General features: G+C 36.0%; 1 protein-coding gene across 1 annotated transcript; it reads left to right on the top strand.

The window, feature by feature from the left end:
* The first annotated feature begins 586 nt into the window (after nucleotides 1-586).
* Nucleotides 587-22888, top strand: LOC118800203 (NACHT, LRR and PYD domains-containing protein 12-like). Its single transcript, XM_036560394.1, has 10 exons — nucleotides 587-713; nucleotides 1673-1771; nucleotides 4316-6265; nucleotides 9869-10042; nucleotides 10199-10369; nucleotides 11182-11355; nucleotides 11521-11694; nucleotides 16606-16779; nucleotides 19923-19969; nucleotides 20067-22888. Exons 2-10 carry the CDS (start codon nucleotides 1704-1706, stop codon nucleotides 20603-20605), a joined length of 3471 nt encoding a protein of 1156 aa, XP_036416287.1. The 5' UTR covers nucleotides 587-713; nucleotides 1673-1703; the 3' UTR covers nucleotides 20606-22888.
* The last annotated feature ends 3786 nt before the right edge of the window (nucleotides 22889-26674 follow it).

Below are 26674 nucleotides of genomic sequence, written 5' to 3' on the forward strand. Positions count from 1 at the left end.
GACATTTTATTTGCTATCCAAAACCACCAGTGGACCTGATAATGGTAAAATAGTGGAAAATCTTAAATAATAAGTTTTCTTTGAGGACTATTTTGCTCACAATGTCCTGCAAGTATCGCTCCATCATTAATATATATATATGTCTTAGGCCAAAATCCATTTTTGACTATTGTAAAACAACACCAGGCAGTATATTTATAAACATGTCATGTAATAACTTACAGTGCGAGCTTTTAGATGACGTCTGGCTCCTATCACCACCACTGTGAACAATTCTGACTCTAGAAATCTAGAAATGAGCATTTCACATCAAACCACTCTGAATGACTTTGTCTACAGCTTAAGCATGTGATTTAGAGAAAACTAAGTGGAAAATATATGTTTTCTTAATATAAATATTCAGTAACGCAGGCTTTTCTACGCCTTTGTAGGCAGTCATTAATGTTCTTTCTCAAATGTTACTAAATAAAGGTTGTAGTAACTTTCCTGAAAGTCGAATACAAATTAATGATATGATTATGTGTGATATGATTGGCTGGAGTTAGCAAATGATTAATAGTAGCCCCACCCAGCCATCGTGACTCCACTGTTTATCTTGTCCCGAACTGACCTGGTGACTCAGTGAGGGAGAAGCCGGATTTTAGCTTGGTGCTCTGTAAACTCTGTCAGAAACAGAGAGAAGAGTTCAGATATCAGCGCTTTGGATTCACTCGGTAAGTTCACCACTAACAGGAATATCTGCGTGTAGTTTAAAGCAAGAACACGTTTTTATGTGTTTCACAGATACTAAATTGTTCTTTCAGCCAAACTCAGTGGAGGATTAATTATATACTGCAACAGTTACACAGTGACCGATTACTGAAACACACCGAGGCAAACATCTGGTTAGATGACCAAGAATGTGTTTGTGTGAGAATCTCAAAGTATAAAACATTGTAAACTGATCATTAAATACAATTATGTATTTACATTTAACAGTGATTACTGTTTATGTGGGATTTGTAAGTATGGCGTTGATGACAAAGCACTAAATCTGTAAAAGGCGTGTTCATATGCAGTACCGCCGTTTGACCAGCAGATGGAGCAAACAGACCTCAAGACAACGTGCTGCTTTGAAGATTTGTTTCTATTTATTATCTAGTCCTAACTGTCTATGAGAAAGACTCCGTTAAGGACATTTGCCACTTGCTTAATCTGTTAATTCTACTTGGTAAATACTTTATCCATAAAATGAAATTTACAAAGAGAATCTCAACTTACAGTGCATTTAAAAATGACTTTTACAACTATATCTCCTCAATCCAGTATATGTATTGTAAAAGAACAGTTAAGCTAATGAACGTATTGAGAAAATACAACTTTGTTTGAAGACTTGTTCCACTACCTCACGCAAGATGTGATAATCTGTTTTTCAGTTTATGAATGTGCTTTATTCTTTATGTTTTGTGTTTGTATACTGAACCCCTGTCTCTGATAATTGCTTATTCCTCCAGCAATAAAAAAACTGTCTATAAGACTAGGTATATACACTATACAATTTCAGATTATTTTCATATCAAAGGTTTCATATTTGTTGAAGTATTGTTTCATACTGTAGGTTACTGACAACTCATTAGCATATGAATGATTGTTTTAGTAGCCTGTGCATTTTTTATGGATGAACTGTTCACAGGGAGCTGCATCTCCAGCCCAGCTGTGTTTGTATGAAGAGGAACGCTTACATGATGGAGTCTCATGACACCAGTAGTGTAGGAGGACCCTCCGCCTCAGAGTGAGTAACTTTTACAACAGCACCTAACAGGAAAAAGAGGAAACAAGAGTTTCCCTTTTGAGTCTACGTCCTATTTCTTCCTCATGATCTTATGTATCTTTTCCTTGCTAGTCTGAAGCTGCTTTGTAACAGCACTGTACAAATAAAAAACAATTACATTTTAGTCACTTGTATTATGAGTTTTAGTAAATAATGTAATTACTCAGTACTTTACTCTCATCATGGATGAACTGTTTTCATTACTAGTTCTGAGAATGAAGCATCTAAAATGAATTCCTAAAAAAATCTAACACCATGTGAGTGAAGTACTCCACACTGCTTTCAGTTTCAGTTTAACGTATGGTCCGTAAATTCATGAAAATTCATGGAATATAGAAATTAGTTTTTCTAGGCCTGGAAAAGTTATGGCATTTTTCTCTCATGTGGTTCTTCAGGCAAAACAAAATACATAGACTCTGGAAATATGGAACATCAATGTAGTGAGCAAAATGACAGATCCATTATCTGATGTGAAATGTTAAACCTGGTGCAGATATTCATATGTTAAATTTCAATTTCACTTACAATCTTTACATTTGAACTGCATTCTGACTTAATATTTCAATAATACATTAATTTTAAATGAATGCTTAAAGATTTAGGTCTTTTTCCTTTCAGGAGAGCTGTTTATATGTGTTAAATTAGTGCTGAGTGGTGCTGATTAAATTCAATATAATATTTTCAAATATACCACAGTATCATTCTATGAGATGATATTAAAGTTTAATATTAATGAAGTTTTTATGGATTTTAAGTAAATGACTTAACTGTCAAAGCTTGCATACCAAGAGAAAAGCGCACAAAATAATATAAATGCTCATTATCTATCAAATATATCCTTAAAATAGGCAATATAATGAGTTATGTCAAAAGTATACTGGTGTAGATGATACACTATATGGCCAAAAGTATGTGGACACCCTTCCTAATGTGTGAGTTCAGTGTGTCCTTCATTCTCTCTCTCCTGCCATTTCCTTTCACTCTCTCTGTCTGCTGCTGTCTCCTTCACTGTCTCAGTCTCTGATGTGCTCTTATTGTCTTTCTCTCTTCTGCTGCCTCCTTTCCCTTTCTCTCTCTCCATTACACATGTTGAAAATGAAGACACAAGTTAGATATGAATAACGTCTTTTTCTCGGACATCAACCACTGAAATGACCAACATGCACTTCTCTAAGATTTAGCCATTTCTGATGACTGTATTTCAGTGAGATTTAAGCTTAATAACCACAAAGCACTTCACTGTGATTATGTACACATCAGGGTATCTTAGCTACGAGCTTCTCCTGCATCTCACGCAGCTTCACATTAAGATATTCCTAAATACTCATGTGTTAAGAAATTGTTAAATGAATCACCAACTAAGAGTCAAATTCAGTCAGACAACTTTGCTAGTTACATGTAGTAGCTAGCAAACTGCTCACTCTCTCTGTTTCCTTCATTCTCTCACTCTCCCTCCAGCTCCTTCACTATCTCCCAGTCTACTTAACTCTCTCTGATTCTCCTGCTTTCTCCTTCACTCTCTCTCAGTCTCCTTCTGTTTCCTTCACTATCCTACTATCTCATTCATTCTCTCTCTCACCATCCTATTGTCTCCTTTACTGTCTCTCTCTTCCCCAGTCTTCTTCGCTCTCTCTCCCACCATCTTCTTCACTCTCACTCCCCTGCCATCTTTTTCACTCTCTCTCTCTCACCTGCTATCTCCTTTGTTCTCTCTTTCTTCCACCATCTACTTCACTTTCTCTCTCTCTCCCCACCGTCGCTGTCTCTCTCTCTCATTCACTCTTTGTTGTTCTCCCGTCATCTTTCACTCTTTCTCTCTCCTGCCATTTCCTTCACTCTATCTCAGCCTCCCATTCTGTCCTTCACTCTCTCTTCTGCCATCTCCTCCGCCCCCCCCTCTCCTCTCCTCTCCTCTCCTCCACTCTCTCTTGCTCATCTGCTATCTTGCTCACTTGCTCTCACCGGCCATCTTTTTCACTCTCTCTGTCCTGCAATTACCTTCACACTCTCTTGTTCTCCCATCCTCTCCTTCTCTCTTTCTCTACTGTCATATCCTTCACTCTCTCTTGCTCTCCCATTATCAATTATCATTTGTTCTCTCTCTCTGTCTTTCCCACCATCTCCTTCATTCTCTTTCTCTCCCGCCATCAGCTTCACTCTTTCTCACCCTCACCATGCCCCAACACTAGCTCTCTTAATGTAGCAGACAATTTTAAAGCATGTTGTTTTCATAAATGGATTGATGAAAATGCCAAATATTTAATGAGTAAATATGAGTAGATATGTACTTGACTGGGTGTCCTAATACCTGGACACACTGCCAAAGTATGAGCTATATGTGTACTGAACTTGTTCCGTGTATAGAACTGAAGCACTGGATTATATTTTATTTCACTACTTACCATAGCAGATAAGAAGGACTTACAGTAAATCAGTGAAAAGTTTATCCTGATTTATGAGTTATTTCTGTCACATTCACCTTCATTTCTACTTTGTTTCTACTAGCTGTGGGAGGGATGATCCAGATGATGTCCTTCAAAGAGTCTTAGTGAGACACAAAAGCAGCATGAAGAACAAGTATGAGAGCTTATTTGAGGGAATTAGAACACAAGGCAATAAAACCCTTCTGAACACACAGCTCTACATCACAGAGGGTGAGAGTGAAGGAGTGAATGAAGAACATGAGGTTTTACAGATGGATAAAACTTTCAGGAAAAAAATACAAGACACCCCAATCAACTACTCAGATATATTTAAACCTGTAGAAGATCCTAAAGGAGAAATGGAAGAACAGAATATTAGATATGAGATGGCTAATACTGCCAGAGAAGAAGAAAGAAAAGAAGATGGAAAAACAAAAGAGCCCAGAACTGTCCTGACTAAAGGCATCGCTGGCATTGGGAAAACTGTGTCTGTGCAGAAGTTCATTCTGGACTGGGCTGGAGGAAAAGCCAATCAGGATGTAGATTTCATGTTTGTGCTTCCATTCCGGGAGCTGAATCTGATTAAAGATGACCAGTTCAGTCTTTATAGACTTCTGTGTGATTTCCATCCTGAGCTTAAAGATCTGGACCCAAAAAAATATGATTCATACAAAGTTGTGTTTATCTTTGATGGTCTGGATGAAAGCAGAATTCCACTGAGTTTTTCACAGAGTAAGAAAGTATCTGACATAACAGCATCTTCATCAGTGGGGATGTTGGTGACAAACATAATCAAAGGAGATCTGCTTCCCTCCGCACGCATCTGGATAACCACCCGACCAGCAGCAGCCAATCAGATCCCTCCTCAGGACATCAACCGAGTGACAGAAATTCAGGGATTCAGTGATCCACAGAAGGAGGAGTACTTCCAGAAGAAAATCAGTGACCAAGACCAAGCCAAGAAAATCATCTCACACATTAAGACAGCAAGGAGCCTTCACGTCATGTGCAACATTCCAGTCTACTGCTGGATCTCAGCTACTGTGCTTCAACAAATGATAAACCAGAGTGACACAGAAATACCCAAAACTCTGACTGAAATGTACATACACTTCCTGCTCACTCAGACCAATATGAAGAATGAGAAGTATGAAAGTAAAGTTGATTGTGATCCAGTGGAACTTCTGGAATCTAACAGAGAGATGATTCTGAAACTGGCTGAACTGGCTTTCAAACAGCTGATGGAGGGCAATGTGATGTTCTATGAAGAGGACCTGAGAGAGTGCGGCATTGATGTCACTGAGGCTTCAGTGTACTCTGGGATATGCACTGAGATCTTTAAGGAGGAATCTGTGCTTTACCAGAGGAAGGTCTACTGCTTTGTGCATCTGAGCTTTCAGGAGTTTCTGGCTGCTTTCTATGTGTTTTACTGCTATGTGAGCAAGAACATGGAGGCACTGCAATTTTTTTTGCAATATGATTATGCCAGCAAAGACATTGAGAGCATTGAAGACTATGAGTCTATTTTCAGTGACTTACTTGATGTCCCACAGTGTTGGAATGGTTTATTGAAAGAACTATTGACAGAAGCAGTGCGTAAAGCTGTAAAGAGTAAGAATGGAGACCTGGATCTTTTCCTCCGTTTCCTGTTGGGCATCTCACTGGAGTCCAGTCAGAAAGTGCTACAGGGTCTATTGACAAACACAGAAAGCACCTCAGAGAGCATCACCGAAACAGTCAAGTACATTAAACATCTAATACAAACAAAGAATCTTCCTACTGAGAGAGCCATTAACCTCTTCCTCTGTCTGACTGAAATGAATGACCAGTCTCTTTCCAGAGAGATTCAGGAGTATCTGAAATCACAGAAAAACACAGGAACCAAACTCTCTGCTGCTCACTGCTCAGTAATAGCTTACATGCTGCAGTTCTCAGAGGAGGTTCTTGATGAGTTGGGCCCAAAGAAATTCAACACATCAGAGGAGGGTTACAGGAGACTGATTCCAGCTGTGAGCAACTGCAGAAAGGCTCTGTAAGTGTTAATGAATTCATGTTACTTGTTACTATTAGTATTTGAATACTGGTGCATGAAAAAAGAACACATTATCATATGCTGGGTTTTGGTTGTTTAATAAATACATTTAAAAGTCTTAGAGTAAAAACAACCATAAAATATTTTTTCTCACAGCATAGTTGACCCTTAAGTGAAGATGGAACTAATTAAAAGCAATCAAACATCACTTTTCAAATATGGAGAAGAAAATTTAACAATTGAATCACAGATAAAGCTTTAATCTAATAAGTAAACTAAATAGAGAAAATCATTAAGGGTGTGGTATTTGTCTCCAGCACAGCAACAATAAAAATCAATGAATGAATACAATGCAGTGAACAGAAAGTTTTACCTAATACAACAAGGACACACAGTGCCATTAATGGAAAAACTCTTGTGTGAGAGATAAACTCTCATGAACTACAAAAAAAAAATGCTAATAGCGCCTATTGTGGAAAGCGAGTGAATGACAAGCCAGGACCTTGAGGTGCTTTTACATTTAAAATCACTTGAATAAGGCAAAATATAACGTCGCTAAGACATATGGTTTAAAATAAGAGAACGGTGAGAATACACATAAAGAGAGATGACCGACAGAAGGAAAAGATCAGTCTGTCCCTGGGCATCAGCTGGACAAGCAAGTGTATGTTTATTTAAATTATATGTATATTAGGCTTCATTTTCTAATTTGTTGTTACAGAGTGAGAGCTATATCGGCTATTAACGTGACTCCATGTTGCTGACTGTAGCCCGTCTTTTCCTGCACAATGTATCAGCTCTAGTTGCTAGGTATTATGGATAAACATATTTTTTACAGTTAAGCTGGCAGAGTAACCAATGTCCAAATATATACTTTTATTATCTTACACATAGTTTAACACAGTAAATTACTTATTGATATGCATGTTTTAATGTAACTTTAACAATTGATAATGCATATCATTTCACTAAGTTGCAATACAAATGATTTTTCTAGGAAATGTTTTTGTCAGTGGACACTAACCTGCTCCTGGAAATCTGCCTTCCTGGAGATTAGCTTCAGCCTAAATCTAACATAACTGACCCAAATAATTATGTGGAATGAAATCACGTGCTCAGTCAGGCTTGGAAGTGAACTCTCCAGGAAGGTTTATGTGAATGGTAAGTGGAGTTGAGCTCTGGAACTGGAACTTGATGGAAATCTAAATCATTTGTAGTACATTTAACTATTCAGTGTGATAAATTGCTACATAAATGAATCAAATATACTTCCATCTTTATTTAGCTCAGATTATTGCCATTGTTTTTACTGTTATTACACAGTGGTATTGCTTAGATTAAATGGCCATATTAAACTAACCATGCCAATCAATCCTAGATCAGAGCACTGTTGACTAAATCTGCTGTAGCTCGTGAATGCTTTGTCTGATTCTAGTTAAACTTGATATACTTGTGTTTCAAAAGATTGTAAGGTAGCCTGATAATTTTGATGCACGTATGTCAATAAGGGATGTTATAAAATCTAGGTAGCTGTTTTCTAGTATCCAATCAAATTGAGATTTTGCTTGTTGCATCGTTAATCTTAGAAGAATTTTTAAGAATGACCTGATGATTGGAAAACTGTGGCTGACATCAGCCAATCAATGTTCAGCAGGTATTTTACAGGCTTAACGTTGACCAATCATCATGAAACTTGAATGGTGTGTCTTCGTAGGGACTCGATTACCCTATGCGGTTTCAAAAAAATTGACCACTGGGGCACTAGTCAATTTGCATATAATCTTATTCAGATTATCTCATACATCATTTCACTTGAGGACTTAAAACTGGAGTCAAATAATGCAGTTTAATGAGCCTAATAACTCTGAAATTACAAGTACTGAAATTTTATGGTATTAAAAGAAAATATAGTATTTAATAAGAAAATATGTAATACTTACAAATAAGTTTCAGGTACGTATTTTGCAAGTACATAGTACATGCCAGATATGTACAGCAGCACTTAATCAGCGTTTAAGGGTAAATATTTAATATTTACAATAAACAACTGGCACATACTTTGCAAATTGAACATGTAACTACCACAACTAATGCGAGAAACATGAGGTATATTTCAGCTTTCATTGTCGAAAAGTTACATGGTAATACCAAATACTACCAAACTGCTTCAGGAAGTTCATGACTATGTTATGCATATGTGATGGAGAAGAGTAGGTTACAGGTACAGGTAAGAATAGTGTGAAACCTTTTGAATCTCTTTTGAATCTCTCTTTTGAAGTCTACACTTCAATCACATCTTGATCACTTCTAGGGGATCGCTTCATCCCCATTTTACTTCAAAACAAATGTTGGGACACTAAATGCGTACGCATTCAAACCAGATAACTTGTATAATCAATGTACCATCCCACACAGCTGATTCTAATTTCATTAACTTTCTCAAAGATAAAGTTAGTAAAATAAGACAACTTTAAAACGAGTCAAATTAACCTGACAAAATATCGTCTCTTGGTAATAAAATTTCTTTGTGGACAGGAATGTTGAAAATTCCAAAATCAAGTCTAAAAATGTACTGAAGTCATGGAGACAGGACATGTTCAAAACCTGCTACAATCTGATCGCCCAAAAGAGAACATCCAATAAGCCTGGTGGAACATCAGTTGTGTAAACTTATGCACTGCATGCCCATAAGACTTCAAGCTGTCATCCAAACGAAAGGATATGCAGTGAAATACTGACTTAAGTAAAATTCTAAATTGTCTAATAAAAATGATTACTAAGAATTTTTTTAAGAACAGTGAAAGGAAACTGCTAAATAGATGATAGAAATCAAAAAGAGAAGACAAAAAGAGAAGATTGTTTTCAATAATAAATCTGAGCAAAAGTAACACTCTGATTGAATATTTGTTTTTTTCTTATCAGTCGCCTTGTCTTCTTGTATGCCCTTAATGCTGTAGCCATTGTCAATGTAATGGCATCTCCTTATTTCGGCATTTAAAAATGCTGTTTTACAGGATGTTCATGTTAGTACATATGTTTAGATTGCAATCTTGCATAATTTTCTTCCATAATTTTGCATCTCATCAGTGCCAGTCCTTAAAAAAAAATTTATGAAGTCAGGTGAACTAAAACCTGCAGCTCACTGGCAAAAGACAAAAAAAAAAATTATAAATCATTGATAAATCATAGTTTATGTTGGTTCCTGGTGGTGTCCAGTAGTCAGTAATGGTATTTTGTGTTTTAATGATAGGCTGATATCACTATGTATAGGATTCTAATGATTTAACAGTAATTTCATGGTTTCCTAATGGAATCTAAGGGTGTCCTACAGGAATCTGGTGGTCTCTAATGGCAACCACTAAGCCAAATCATCAGGTTTTAATCCTAATGGTTTTATTGATCTTTTTTTCAGCAAATTATTCTCTAATTTGAATACTGGCATTATGCCACTGATCTAACATTGAAGAAAAATTAATGAACCCTTTGCAGAACACAGGAACAATTAGAAAAGCATCACTTTCAACATAACTTTCATTAGATAATTCTTGTAAAATTTTACATTCCATGTTCTAACTGTATTACACATTTACTCTTCTTTTGCAGTCTAACAGGCTGTAATCTAGAAAAGCGTCACTGTGAAACTCTCTGCTCTGCTCTGAGATCTACAAACTCCTCCCTGAAAGAGCTGGACCTCAGTAACAACAGCCTGCAGGATTCAGGAATGAAGCTGCTTTGTGTTGGTCTGAGGAGTTCAAACTGTGAACTCCAGATACTGAGGTAGATGATTTTCTTGTTTATTTTTTGTGGTTTTAAAATGACTATATCTATTACTCTGACCATCCCATGAGATGTATAAAAGTTAAATGTGTTATTTAAATTTGTTTCTTCTTTAAAAAATATCTATATTATAAGATGTGTTGTATTCATTTGCAGACTATCTGACTGCAATCTTGGAGAAAAAGCTTGTGAAAATCTGAAATCAGTTTTATTAATGGAAAACTCCCTGAAGGAACTGGATCTCAGTAAGATTGATTTGCAGGACGCAGAAGTGGAAAATCTCTCTGCTGGACTGAAGAGCTCACACTGTAAATTGCAGACACTCAGGTCAGCTTTCTGTGAAACCGCTTCTGGAAAGTAATTGCTGTATTGGAATAGATTAGGAAAAAAGTCATGAAAAAAATGTATCTAATGTAGCTAATTAAACTCAAAGGATTAATGAAAGAAAAGATTTTTTTCTAGAATGCCTTCCAAAGTTTCTTGGCATGGAAGTGGCATCTAATTGTAGTTTTGCAGATATGGTGACCAAAAAAATGCAACTCTTCCAAATCTCCAACCGTGATACTGAAGAAATTGGCTCTCGAACCATCCTCACAACTTCTGTATTGTGTATGTGCAAAGTACACTTCCAGGCAGATTCACTACAGCCTTCAAACTTTATATCTTTACATCTAAAACTTCTTAATTATTACCAAACAGTGGATATGGGCATTTTCAGGTGTGTAGCTATTTTGGTAGCCATTGTCTGATTTACATAAGTCAGTGCTTTATTGTCCTATTTTATTTATGTATTCTCTGTTTTCCATGTATTCTAACTTTATTAAAGCTATTAAGTGTTCTTACCCTAGTGCAGCCCTGAAGACCAGTGTACTGCACAGACTAGTATTTACCCTGTCTCTACATCAAAAAAATAAGCCTTGTGGCATTAAGCTGTGTTAGAATAGGGAAAAAACTGTGCAGTACTGAGGCATTATGTCAAAAATATTACAGCCAAATTATATCATTATAAGCAAACAAGACAGCTGTGACAAAATGAAAACATTTCTTGATTCATTTTTTCTATGTAAATCCATTTTGTTGTTCACAAATTTTTCTTTGACTGTATTTTAATATGTGTTGTGTCCACCTGCCTTTTGCAGACTGTCTTTGTGCAATCTTGGGGCAAAGGCTTTTGAAAATCTGAGTTCAGTTTTAACATTGGAGAACTCCACCCTAAAAGAGCTAGACCTCAGTAACAATGACCTGCAGGAATCAGGAATGGAGCTGCTCTCTGTTGGACTGAAGAGTTCACAATGTGAACTCCAGATATTAAGGTTAATGTCTAAGATGTTTATTACAGTTCTGTTATATCTTTTACAACTCTGATCATCCCATGACAAGTTTTAATTGTGTTGTTTACACTATTGTGAACTCTCATCATGTTGTTAAAATTCCTTTGACAAATTCTCCTTTCTGTATGTTTTATTCTCTTTTTGCAGACTGTCTGGCTGCAACATTAGAGAAAAAGCTTGTGAAAATCTGAAATCAGTTTTACTAACAGAAAACTCCTCCCTGAAAGAACTGGACCTCAGTAATAATGACTTACAGGACTCAGGAGTGGAAAAGCTCTGTGCTGGACTGAAGAGCTCACAATGTAAACTGCAGATACTCAGGTCAGCTTTTTGTGAATAAACTTCTGAATGATAAATGAAAATAATGAGAGAAAAAATGTTTAGAATTAGAATACAAAACCTTTAAAAAAACTTTTGGTTTTTAACCAAACCCTGTTTCACAATTATTGGAATCCTTGCATTTAGTACTTTGTACAGTCTCTCTTATATAAATATCAGCAAAAAGCTTTTTCTAATCATGCTTAATAAGAGTGGAAAATACAGAGCAGAAAATCTGAGGCCACAACTCAAAACAGAAGCTCTCCAGATCCTCCAGGGTTCTAGATCCTTTCTTTTAGACTCTCCACTTCAGCTCACCCCAAAGATTTTCAGTGGGGCCTTGGTCAGGGGACTGGAATGGCCATCATTGACCTGCTGTAAGATCTAACCACAACACAGTTTTAGCTTTTCTGCCAGCAGCTGGCAGATTTTCATTTAAAATCTCATTTATTTACCAGGTGCAGGTTGCAGTGTGCAGTTTTGTGTATAAACCTTGCATACGTACACTTTTATGCATAGAACATGATGTATCTGTTTTTCTTGTGTGTGAGAACATGCACATACTTTAAACTGCTCTAGTGATGTAGTAGGCCCTAGTGACAGAAAAAAGGCAGATCTAAAGATTGATTGGTTGATATTGTCTTGTTTCTTCATATCAGATATTCAATTTAAACTAATAGATAATTTTCTGCTACTACAAATGAAATTTGAAATTCAGTTCACACTAGCAAGAATGTATGCTTTTTCCCCAATTCATTTTAATGGAAGAAACAATTTAACCCAATATGAATTAAGTTTTTACATGTATTAATTGAACTGACAAAAGTGAAAAAAAATGAAATGTTTAAAATTGAAATTGAATTTTAATTTCATTTTAAAATCTAATGTAATTACTTTTTGGAATTGAAAACATTACACTTTATATGTAAGCAAACTACAATTGTACATGTAATAATTCAGTTCAACTTTTCATACACTCCAAACACTACTAGAACATTTATAAAGGGAAGTTATTTATCATGTATAGCTAAGTGGGGGAATTTCTTTATGTAAATATGCCTGGGCATGCAGAAGCAGAAAAGTGAAGGATTTATCATTACTCATTGTGCACAGTGGTGCATTCACATGATTGATAAATCCCTATACTAGCAGTTCTTAGGCACAGATCTAGAACAGTTCTTAGGCACGCTGTGATATATGAGGCACTTAATACATGGGGTCCAAGATGCTGTGTGTCCTAACAAGTTTCCCATGACCTTTGGAAAACAAAACAGTGACAGAACATTACACATCCTCCTCCATACTTAAGCAGTGGGGATCCTTTTTATGCCAAGTCTACCCTGAGTGTGTGTTGGCAAAAAGCTCTAATTTTGTCTATAATCAGGTGAACTTCCTGCCAGTTCATCCTGAATGGAAAAGAAAGTTATTAGTTAGTTGTTAGTTGTTTTTATTCATTTCACCTTTCTGTGAATTTGCTTTTGAATGTTGAATTCTGATATTCAGTCATTTTCAGAGCTGCAGAGATGGTGATAAATATCTTTGGTTCCCAATTTCACTTACATTGTACAGGGCTGCTTTTAATACTGGTCAGAGCAATGTCCTATTTAATATGACTTTTTAAAATAGTTATATTATTGTGCACTATATGTTTTAATGTTAAATCATATATGTACAGTTTACAAAGGTTATGTAAATTTCCATTAGAAAATCCCTTTCTATTTGTCTTGGGGTCTGTTTTACCAGACCTAGTTGACTGAATCTTGTATCTTCTCTATTCCAATACTGCCTCACTTGACAGATATGTACGCACTTCTCAAACCTGAAGACATTTGTGACAAAGTAGGAGTCACTCTTCTTTTGCAGACTAGCTTTGTATAATCTTGTATATCTTTGTATAAAACTTGTGAAAACTGACATCAGTTTTATAACTGGAAAATTCTTTGTAAGAGATGTTTGTAGAAAAACATCACAGAATTGGTTAGTGATGTTAGGTAGGAAGGCTGGGGTTTACAGTAGTTTAAAAAGCATGTTTCCAAATCTGATTCGAGTGATACACTTTGTTTTCTGTACTTACAGCATCTTAAAACATTATCCAAGGAAATAAAATGGCAGAAGATGTCAGATGGGTGTTATCATCGTTTGGAACATTTTGCTAGATTAAAGGCTTTAGTTTGACTTTCATCTTTGTCAGATAAAAATCAGGAGATTCACTCACTGAGCACTTTATGAGGAACCCTCCTTTGCTCTCAGAACAGCCTCAATTCTTCATGACATGGATTCCACAAGATATTGGAAACACTCTTTTGAGATTCATGTTCATGAAACCAGTTTGAGATGACTTTTGCTTTGTGACATTGTCCATTATTATGATGGAAGTAGCCATTAGAAGATGGGTGAATTGTGGGGATGCACATGGTCAGCAACAATACTCAAATAGGCTATGGCATTCAAGCAAGGTTTGAATGATATTAACAGACACAAAGTACACCAAGAAAACACCGTTACACCACCTCTACCTGCCTGGATGGCTGACACAAGGCAGGTTAGGTCCATGGATTCATGCTGTTGGAACCAAATTCTGACCCTACCATCTGTGTGCCTCAACAGAAATCAAGATTCATCAGACCAGGCTATTTTTTTCCAGTCTTAAATTGTCCAGTTTTGGTGACCCTGTGTCCACTGCAGCCTCAGCTTTCCGTTCTGGGCTGACAGAATTGGAATTTGATATGGTCTTTTGCTGTTGTAGCCCATCAAGGTTTGAGGTCAAGGTTTGACATGTTGTGCATTTTGAGATGCTTTTTGCCCACTACAATTGTACAGTTCACAGTGTAGAAGTGTACATGATTATCTGAGTTACCATAGCTTTTCTGTCAGCACAAACCAGTCTGGCCATTCTCCATTGACCAAAATGTTTCTATCTGCAGAGCTTCCACTAACTGGATATTTTTTCTTTATTGCACCATTCTGTGACACTCTAGACACTTGTGTGTGAAAATCCCAGGAGATCAGTAGCTATAGAAATACTCAATCCAGCTTGTCTGGCACCAACCATCATCCCATGGTCAAAATAACAGAAATCCCATTTTCCCCCATTCTGATGGTTCATATGAGCATTACCTGAAGCTGCTGGCCTGTATCTGCATCATTTTATCCACTGCACTGCTGTGATTGGCTGATTAGATAACTGCAAGGATGAGTAGATGTACAGGTATTCCTAATAAAGTGCTCAGTGAGTACATATTAATATAATTTTGATGCCATTGGTTGGATTTATTCAGAGCAAGTGTTAGTTAAATTCATTTAGAGCCAAGAAACTTTCAGTCCGTATCACATTTGGAAATTGAAGAGGAAGCGTTTTTGTATGTACAATTTTGTTTTGTGGAAATAAAATCCTTCTTTTACATATTTCCAAGGAATTTGTACACGAATGTGGTAAAGACTATTTAAGATTTGGTCTTAAGAAGTGTTAGATTTTTCAGGTTTTGGTCTTCACCAGGTCATTTGGACACAACATTGACTCAATCTTCGTTTAGTTTGTACTCAGTCTTGACTTGCCCTCTTTAGACTCTTGACTAGTCTTGGTCTTGGAATTATATAATCCGAACACTGTTCAACTTCTCAAGTAGTCAGTCGTTAAGATAAACAGACTAATAGTATGTTACTTCAGCTAACGTTACTAGTCTATTAATTTTTCACCTTGTAGCTATCAGCCCAAAACAGTGTGTTTGTGAAGATTTAGTTAACTGATGCTAATTGTGATGTATAATATTGAATTTGAGTTTTTGGCATTTTCACTGAGATACATTCTATGTAGTAAAGCTGTACTCTGCTACATGATGCTATGTGACGCTGTGCTATTTTGATCTATGCTATTCCCTATTCTGGACTAATGCTCTTTCCTATTCTGGAATAATAATTAATTTTTATTAAGTACTTTTCAGCATCACGGCATTAGCTGACAGATTTTTTTTGCATTGCTAGGTAGCAATAGCTAGCTAATGTTAATTAATTCTAGTTAGCTTATCAACCAAATAAGTTTGCAAAGTTATTTAGTGTAATGTAGTTAATGCCATATAATGAAATAAGCACAAGATGTAACATTAATTTAATAAAATATTGTTTTAATGTACTAAAAGTTATATTGGGAATATTAACTCTTAGTAATTTTAATGTTAATGTAGCTGCGGAGGACTGGTTTGAGAACCGCTGTTTTAAGGGGTCATTTCTGTAGTTGTAACCAGTTTAGCATTCAGTAGATATGTTGGCTAGATATGTAGATAAGTCCCAGCCTTAGATGCTCTACAGATGCATACATGGAGGATCTGTGGCTGAAGCTAGCCCTTGAAGAGCTGCCATAGTTTATGTTCATTATTTAACTAAAACATTAGATGCAGGCTCTGGTGGATTATGGAGTTCATGATTCTTAAATATGATATTTACATTTACAAATGCTTTTATGTCAAATGCTTTTATCCAAAGTGGCTTACACATTGATTTTTTTCACACAGGTAAGTGAATGTAGCGTAAGGAGTCTTGCCCAAAGACTCTTATTGGTATAGCGAGGGTGTTAGCGCAGGCAGGGCGATTGAACCCCAGTCTAAACTATGGCAGGCAGAGAGATGTTAATTTAAGGAGGGCTATGCTAGCCTTTGCCCTCCTAATGCTGGTGGTATTATGTGATTGGGGGAGTCCCATTGGTGGATGGAAATGGATATGACTAAATGGTGGAGACAATTGGGAAAACATAAAAAATAAATGCTTTTAGATTTTTTACACATTTAAGGCAATTTGAAATTTCAAATAGTCTAATTCACACTTAGTATTTATATTTATAGAAATGTTTGCTGTTTCTTTAATAAGATAACTGCGAGAATACTGTTTTTTTGTGTTTGTAAAAGTGATCTCTTTCTGCAGATTATCTGGGTGTATGGTCACAGAGGTGGGATGTTCTTCTCTGGCTTCAGCTCTGAGTTTAAACCCTTCACACCTGAAAGAACTGGATCTGACCTACAACCACCCAGGAGAATCAGGAGTGAAGCTGCTCTCCGCTAGACTGGAGGATCCACACTGCTCACTCAACACACTCAGGTATGAACAACTGTGTTCAGAGGTGTGTGTGAGTGTTTGGAGTGTTTGGCTCCTTAGCTTCCTGAAACTAGTCAATGTAGTATCTGATATGCAATGATAGTATCCTGCATAAGATTATTTTGTTGTGTTGTGCATGGTTTTTGGGTAAATTAGGGAATTAAGCTTTCTATGTTTGCCTAGGTTTCTTCAATGCTAGGAGTGAACAAAGAACATGAGCCTGTGTCTGCATTAGCGCTGATCGGGAGCAGAAGTATATATATTTTCTAATATATAAGAAGTATATACGTTTTCTAGTATATAAGTGTGTGTGCTACACATGTGGAGATTAGTATCCATTTATTCAATTGTAAGATGATTGTGGTTGTCATTGGTGCTAGTGCTAATGCTATTTTGGGGAAAAGAAAGTGATTAGTCAATATCTGGACTGTAAACTCCAGACTGACTACTGGGAGTGTGTGAGAAGGTTGAGGTGAGTCACTTGTGTTGAGGTGAGTCAGGATGTGTTTATTAGACAGAGAGAGAGAGAGGTACGGAGAGAGAGAAAGAGAGAGAGAGAGACAAGAGAGCTGCAACCAGTTAGGAGGAGTGGAATTAGTCCTAGTTCTGAAGCTCAGTTTCAAAAGATGACCTAAGCCCTCACACTCTGTAACATTCCTGTGGAAAGTAACATGAATCTGTAGCTACATTTGTGATGGTACAGGGAGCCAGAGCGGAAACAGGACAGACTCTTCTGAATTAGATTTTAATAAGAAAGAATGTGAATTACATTTTAAATAAAAGTAAATTTATTGCTGTTGTTGTTTTTTGACTTTAAAAAGATGGTTGCAACTAGTTGGTTACACTTGAAAATAACACTCCATACACCTGACCAGGGGAACTCTAGCTACACAGAAACTGGCTTCTGGAAGTGGCATCTCATTAGCTCTTCAGTACAACCTTTTGTATTGCCAGTGTTTGTTCATGGAGATTGTATCTGCTTGTTATCTGGCCAGGGCGGGGAGGTCAACCGATAGCGATACTAATTTATTAGTAAATTGAAAACCAAAATAAGGTACTGATATATATTTGCATTTGATGTTAAGTGTGAAAATGTATATGAACACAGTTCCTACACAAAAACAAAAAAAAAATGTTTGAAATAATAGTACTAAACATTTGATCATCAGAAAAGTAAAGTACACAGAGCACCCAGACAGCATGCACATTTGGAAACAAAATTTTAAACTAAATTCTAAATTGTGATGAAACAAGAAGCATAGGTTTTACGCAATTCTAACATATGCATTGTAGTTTGTGAATGTCTGAAATTAAGCCCAAGACCATTTTGATGATTCAACTGAGGATAGTCATTGGCCATAGACAAGGAAATGTGATGTGAGGACAAATGGTAAACATCCAAATGTTTGATGAGGCTATTAGAACTACAATATAGCAAGCTTTGTCATGCCAAATGTCCTAAGTCTAAATAACATATTTAAATGAAATATACTAAAAAGTCTGAATAAGCCCAAAAATACTGAATCTAACAGTCCCATATTTTGTACTGGTGATTAGAGACATGCTCTACTCACCACAGTATGAATTAGTTTCTTGTCATTCTAGTTACTTGACAATAAAATTTCATCACATGCTCCATCCCCAAGTAAACAAGCTAATTAGAACATCAGCGAGAAAAACTCCATATCATGTTTATTCATCTCTATTATTGTAAAAACCTTGGGAGAGACCAGGCTCTACTGGGGAAACTTGCTCACCTCAGCTAGGAAATGAGCATTTAGCAGGATCTCATTACAACCTTTATGAAAAATGTGTGTAATATTTCCTGTACTATATGCTTTTGCATAATGTTCAGGGTTTTCTTCTATTTGCAGTATATATAGATGAGAACAGTGACAATGTAGCAACCCTGTATACACTGATAAACTTTAACCCAAATTATACCATAAGGAAACCCATTCCTAGGCATACTAGAACCCATTAGCCAATGGGTCACAGAAGTAGCTTTTTCAGCTACAATGTGAAGCTGCTCTGGTAGATATAAATGCTTGTTCATTTCCAGATTTCTAGCACTGTAGAATATTTTCTTCCATACCACCTTATGGGCTATTTTAGTGATTGATCTAGGCCCAGTACCCAGCTTGGTAGTGCTGGAGTAAAGATTTCAGCAGTGACACTGGGATCTACCATTCTACAGTCTACATTCTTTCACTCTTAACTGGACCTCCCCAAAAGTTAAGCAGCTACAGCTCATTCACAATGCTGCTGCAAGGGTTTGAATCTGGAGCAAGAGAACAGAGAAACTTACTTCATTAAATTTATTTCCAGTTAGTTAAATAATAGATTTTGAAATGCTTCTACCACTAGTGTTTAAATCATTGAATGGTTTAAGACAGTGAAAATTGCAAATTGGAAGTGCTTTGATATCTTTTAAAGACTTCTCCTTGTCAATTAGCTTCATCTTCTTAAGTAAAATAGGTTCTGAGACATTACAACAAGAAGTGTTTGCGCAGAACAAAGGCATTTTGCCCAAATGCAGTATACACTGTATGATCAAAAGTATGTGTAGACCTATACATCACAACTATCGAGTTTGTTGGACATCCCATTCCAAAATATTGTGGTTTAATAAAGAGCTGCCCCCCCCACTTTTTTGTGGCTATAACAGCCTCCAATATTTTGGGAGGGCTTTCCACATTTTAGACTGTGTCTGTCAGAATCCCATTATTGAAGTCATGCACTGATGTTGTATGAGAAGGCATGGCTCACAATCAGTGTTTCAGTTCATCCCAAATGTTTTCAGTGGGGTTGAGGTCAGGGCTCTGTGCAGGCCACTGGAAGTCCTTCACACTACATTCATCAAACCATGTCTTTAAGGAGCTCACTTTGTGCACAGGGGCACAACAAGACTGCAGTCCGGAGTGATTGACATACCTATTTCTCTGCTACAGTGCAGCTACTGTAAATCTGTATTGCATACACTTGCAGTGATACTGATGAAAATAAGGCAACATACAAACCCTTAAAAGAAAACTGTAGAGCATCTTTTAAGGTGTGTGTATAAAAATCACTTGTGTGACTGAATGTTAGCTCTATATTTTCTACAAACTATAACAGTGTTTGTTTGTGTTTGTTTTCGTCTTTAGAGTGGAACATGGAGGAAAGATAAGAATCAAACCTGGACTAAAGAAATGTAAATTAACACACAAACACAGACAGTTTGTACATTTTCAGTATACAATGTCCTGTGTGTTGTTGTTTTCATCTCTAAACTCTCTTCTTGTATGCAGATTCCTGTGAGTTCACTCTGGACCCAAACACACCACTCTCACATCTCTCTCTGTCTGATGGGAACAGAAAGGTGACAAATATGGGATACCCACAGCCGTATCCCGATCATCCAGAAAGATTTGATTGCTATGGGCAGGTGTTGTGTAGAGAGAGTGTGACTGGACGCTGTTACTGGGAGGCTGAGAGGATCACAGGAGAGGTTGAAATAGCTCTGACATATAAATCCATCAGCAGGAAAGGAGGCAGTTTTGACACTAGGTTTGGACGGAATGAAAAGTCCTGGAGGCTGTTCTGCTCTAACAGATATGATGTCCTTCACAATAGTAACCGAACTGATGTCAGTGTTTCTCCCTCCAACTGTAAGAGAGTAGGAGTGTATGTGGACTGTCCGGCCGGCACTCTGTCCTTCTACAGAGTCTCCTCTGATACACACACACTGACACATCTATACACATTCAACACCACATTCACTGAACCGCTATGTGCAGGATTTACACTTTATGATGATGCTTCACTGTGTGTGTGTGAGATAGAATAACCGTGTGTGTGTGAGCGTCTGTAAATGTGAGAGATAGATGGATCTCCCTTGTGTTTGTGTGTTAGTTTATAGAAGTTGGTTTATATGTACTGGTTTGTTAATATTGGTTTGAACATAGATTATATGTATATTATTGATTTGTATATTTCAGTTTCTGGACATATTTAAGGCAGTTATTCCATGAATTGGATTTTCAAACGTCTAGTTTCGCCACAGTAGTTAGTGTTTAGTTATGCTACACAAATAAACAAATCTTTTCTTCCATCTATCCATGCAATGTTTCCTGTGCTACCAGCTGCCACACAACCTCAAAACATAATTGATCCACCCTCCATGCTTGGCGAGATGTTCTTTTCATCAAATGCTCCTCCCTTTTCTCTTCAAACATGCTTTTGGTGATTGTGGCCAAAGAGTTTCAGTTTTACTTCATCAGTCCACAGAATTTGTTTCCAAAATGCCTCTAGCTTAGCTGGATGTTGTTTTGCAGACTTCAAATGTTGATTTTGTGACACAGAAGTTCACAGGTGAGGTTTCCTTTTGATGATCCATGCAGGTCATGTTTGTGCAAGCAATGCTGCACAATAGGACAGTGCACTACCACTCCTGTTCTTTTTATAGGTCTCTCTATTTTAACTGTTCCAAAATCTAAGCCAATGTACACAAACCAATACATATAAACCAGTTTATATATAAACCAACTTGTGTATGTGTGTGTGTGTGTGTGTGAATATATATATATATATATATATATATATATATATATATATATATATATATAGTCCCAACATCAGTGATATGCCAAATAACTGTAGGTACCATACCAGCCAGTATGTGTCAGTACCATCGGAAATCCTCAAAACAAGCTCCCCCATTAAAGAAGTAAAAGGGCCGTGTCCAGTTCCACCTGTCCCCAGATGTTAAAAGACCTCTCACAACTATTTTTCTTCCTTTCTGGTCCCTCTCTTCACCAAGAGTAGACCTTTAAGAATCTCTTCTCCGTTTGACCTTTCTCCATTGTCTGCACCACATGGGTAGTGAGAAAGAACAAAGAAACAACCAGTAGGTCTATCTTGAATTAGATCAACTATTTCAAGTTAATTTACGCAACTATAACCTGAGCAGCTGATCACCATTTAAGAATACTCTGTCTTGCAAATGGCAGTCAGTGGCCTCATAAACTAAAGTGATGATGTCCTCTATTTCAAACTCTGGACATGACTCTTCTCCTAGATAAACACCTAAAGGATCAGCCGCTGCCACCTTTGTTGTAGCATAAACTACAATAAAGGATCAGTTGACCTTATTAACATATAGTTAAGCTCATTCGCGAAACACCCGCAAACACTACATCACTAAAATTGCACCATTTTCTTAATCACAAGCAAATACCTGCTCTCTTTCTCATTCTCACACAAGCACTAGCTAAATAGCCATTTAGCTCATATGTACTGTAAATATACTGACTGTTGTTGATTAGGATAGTTTAAAATCACAATGTTTGTCACTTTGTACACGACTGCCTCAGAGCTGTGTACTTTTTTGTGGCTTTTCTCTGTACACTAATAAGATAAGAAAAACTTTATTGTCCATTAAATTTGCATGAAAGGGAAATTTGTTTTTGGCAATCTGGCACATAAATACATAGACACATAAAACACTTACAAACACTTACAGCAAAAGTGCACATGAACTATGTAGGGGGTTATTTATTATGTTCTTATTCAGAATGCTCACAGCAGTGGGCACAAATGATTTTTTGTACTCATTCTTTCTGGCTAGTGGGACCTAATGATTTGGTATCTCACAGTGAATTGGTTGAAATTTTGAAATATGCACCATAAAAGGCCTTATCACAGATAATGAAACTAATAATGAGAATAATAGTTATCAGCAGGAGGTGAATCAATCTGTAACGTGATGTACTAATCTCCAGCTTATTACATCAAAAACACTGGAGATCATTGTGGATTATAGGAGAAACAGAGTGTAAAAACTCCAGTGCAGGTTTTGGGACAGTTGATTTCTGCTGTAAAATCTTAAAGATTTTTGGCAACTCACATTAGCAATTCTTTGCAGTGGAGGATTATTTCTGATCATATCAACAAATCTCAGCAAAAGTTGTTCTTTTCGAGACAATTTAAAAAATACAAGGTAAAAAGTTGGTTAAATGGTGGTTAAATTTTATTTGTCCATTATTGAGAGTGTTCTTACATCATATTTTACAGTTTGGTATGGAAATATAAACCTTTAAACTGAAAATAAATTTTCTTAGTAATCTCTCTCTCTCTGTCTCTCTCTCTCTCACTAGTTAAATAGCCATTTAGCTCATATTCACTGCAAATATACTGACAACTGTTGAGTCTCAGAGTAGATTGTGTATTATTAACCGCTTCATTTATTTTCACCAAGTTGTCTGCCTTGGTATCATTCAAATACTGTTTGCTACCAATATCTATTTAAATGAAATCACATTTTATTTCTTAAAACCTTCAGAAATCAAATCATCAATATTACTAATATTACTATCAACTATTCTATAGTTATACATTAGAGATTGAGCTTTATGATGTGATTTTGTAAGTGACCATAAAGAATTACAGATGAAAAAATAACAGTGAGAATGAATGATTATATTTATGAGGAACAATACATTAATATTATATAGCAAAACCCCTACAATATATATATATATATATATATATATATATATATATATATATATATATATATATATATTGTATTTATATACACCAAGAAATCAATGTTTAGGGACTAATTCATTCACCATTTCACAATTGTGTATGCCAATTTATCGTAAACCAAAAGGTAATGAATCATTATTTGTTCAATATATGTACCATTAAAGCAGTTATTTTCTCCGTAAAGCAATATATATGCAGAAAGTAGAAAATAATTACTTCTTGAATGGCACCTCATACTTTGGGGAAATACACAACTAGAGCTCATGAACATCCCAAGACATGGAAACACACATTTTTAACAAAACAAACTTCAGAAAACTGGATTCTCTCTTTTAAATCCATAATATACCTTAAAGGGCCCATATCCTTAATTTTTCTTGTATTTTAATGTAATGTACCAAAAACACAATTAATTTTTACATGACACTTTTCCAACTTCTCTTTATCCTTTAGAATTAAACAGGTTGTTTTTGTTACTGGGCCTTTAAGACTGAGGTAAACAAGCTCTGTTCTGCCTCATTTAAAAAGCAGTCCAAGCTGAAGCACTCTTTATATTTTCAGTGTGAGTGGGCGGGGTTACACTGCTGTAGGCCGAATTTGTGTGTATATGTAAATGTATTGATTTTCTTGACATCACAGAAACAATGAATCCAGCACTGGCTGTTTGTGAAACTTGGTTTCATTATACCGACTGTATAGACTGAGGAGTAAATGATTTGTTGTGAAATTTTCAAAGTTTATATATAATATCAAAAACATTTAATTAAAAAAAGTGAGGAAAATAAAATCTTTCCCAATAGGGGCCTTTAAACTGTAACAGAGAGAGTGCAATATAAAAGGATCAGGTGTGTGTGTGTGTGTATGTTTTCTCTATGTTGATCATAAATAGTGATGTTCAGTTAAACACGCTGAATCGAATCATCGCCTCTTTTCTGCTTTTCTTTCTTTGGATCCTCTATACAATTGAAGGTGGAAATAGAGCTTTTTTGTTTTTTTTTGTGGAATCTGTGGTAGATATTTAGAAGTGCCTTTTGTTTGAATGTTCTGTATTTTACTCTGTATTTCTCTGGTTTGGAGATGATGCAGATGGAGATGATTTACACAGCTCTACAGTAAAGAACTGATAAAATTTGCAAAATTATGTACACTTAATGAAATAAAATGCTGATAAAATGATTGATTTCTTTTAGAGTTTAAAGTAAAACAAAAACAACATAGTATAAATTCACTTTTTTATGTGGGAGTAATCATTAATATACCATGAATCATCATGAAAATGAATATTCATGTCTTAATGTTAATTTATGTGGTAATAAGGTATCATCCTCAGTTTAAATCAGTTATATATGATGTTCATACAGGTGTCCATAGTACCTAAATGGTGGAAAAGCTGAGTCACCACTTCAGAACAGGAGTGTTGTTAAATTAAGCTTCTGGTAGTTGGAATAAAAGGTCAAATTCAGTATATTTACAGCTATAACTTTACATAGTATGACATTTAGTGTACAACAGCAACATGAGGGTGAAACTGTGATGGAATCCCAGGTTTTTGTCACAATCTTGTCAAATGTAATGTGTGTGTAATGTAACCACAAACTTGGCAGCGTTACAAAATTATCAGGTCTTGAAAAAGTTTCTTTTGTCTTCTGACTTCTTGTTATATTAAACAGGGCTGTGTATAAACATTTTTCTGGGCAGGTGCTCAAGCAAATAAAAGTGAACCCCTCTCATAATTATTTATAAAAAAAATAAAATTACATACAGAAGCACATCTTTTACTTGCTTACATATTTATTTATGTAGATGTTTAATAACCATCAGATTTCTACAAAATTATCTATTCACACACAGAAGAGTCTTCAGTATTCACTATTTCTACATTTATCTCTAGAAAAGGCACAAACAAGCAGTGCCACATTGCGCATGCTTTAGTTCTCTATAAAATGAATACGGATCTGTAGGATATTGCATCGCAGCTGTGTCTGCAATTACCTCCTCTCCTTCATTCACTCTCCTTCAACAGCTGGTTCTTGCTCATACCGTTCTTGTGCTATAGAAGATCCTGCCTGCATCTCACCCTCATCTTGATCAACATGCTAAAGAGCATTGTTTCTGTAGCTGAACATGAACATGACTCTGCTCTGAACTCTGACCTTTCTTCCTTATCTGTGATGGGTTCTGTATCAGGTGGCAACACATCTCCATACTCCTCCATCTTGAGGCCAGATAGCCTGATTCAGGATAGAAGAGAGCTTGGAATTAGTGAATGAGCAAAATCAATGCAGTCCATGAAAATTAGGAGTTAATCTCCCAAAAAGGCATAACAATGCTTATTTGGTTAAGACTGCTTGGTTACAGAGTCATTGCATTACAACAGTAAGCCCCATTAGACTGTATTTTTCAGTGGCCCAACGTAAGTACCACACTTTTCTGCAGACATTTTGAATGGGTTATTTGTCATTTGTCAGTGTTTTCATAATATTTAAAGAGGACCATTTTTTGATTTAGACAGAATGTGAATAGAGATGAATAGTATGAGAAAAATGTGTTTTTGGAACATTGAAGCATGTAAATCTATTCTATTAGACACCAAAAATAAAATTATGATCACTGAAAATGAGCATAATATGTTCTCTTTAATGTAATCACATGATAAAGATTACAAGTGTTGTAATGTAGAACTACAGGTAAGATAGGTTCAACTGTAATGCTGACAAAATAATAATATTTAGCTAAAGAAGCTTTGTGTTTTATTTAGAATCACAATCTCATTCTATTCTATATAGCACCAAAAAGGGTTCTGCTACTGTTACGATGTCAACCTTGTAACAACAGAAGAACACTTTTTGGTGCTATATAGGTTTTTTCAGGAATGTTCTATACAGAACCATATACAATGCATTCTTCATCAATCTGAAGGACCATGATGCACAGAACCATTTAATCATGTAAAGCGTTCTTTGAGTGTTCAATGTTCTATACAGAACCATTTTCTTTCCTAAAGAATCTTTGAATAACCATCTTTTATAAGTGTGTATGGTTGCTTTGCATTCTTCTCATAACAAACCTGCATTTAAATTGATTAATTGATTAATGATAATATTCTTGTACACTTTTTTCTTTTTCTTCTGCTTTTTTAAGTTTATGCTGCTCCTCAATATCTGAATATGCCTTGATGCAAATAAAAGTTGGTACAGTGAAAGATTTCAACTGGTCCATCAGCGAGCTGCCCATATGAACTTTTACCCAATCGCAGCGCAGGAGGCGGAGTTAGGCAGAATATGGGTGGTTAATAAATAATAATAATAATAATAATAATAATAATAATAATAATAAAGTGTAAATATTTTACATTTTTGCTTTTATT

This window comes from Colossoma macropomum, unplaced genomic scaffold (genome assembly GCF_904425465.1).
Source record: "Colossoma macropomum unplaced genomic scaffold, Colossoma_macropomum, whole genome shotgun sequence".
NCBI classification, from domain to species: domain Eukaryota; kingdom Metazoa; phylum Chordata; class Actinopteri; order Characiformes; family Serrasalmidae; genus Colossoma; species Colossoma macropomum.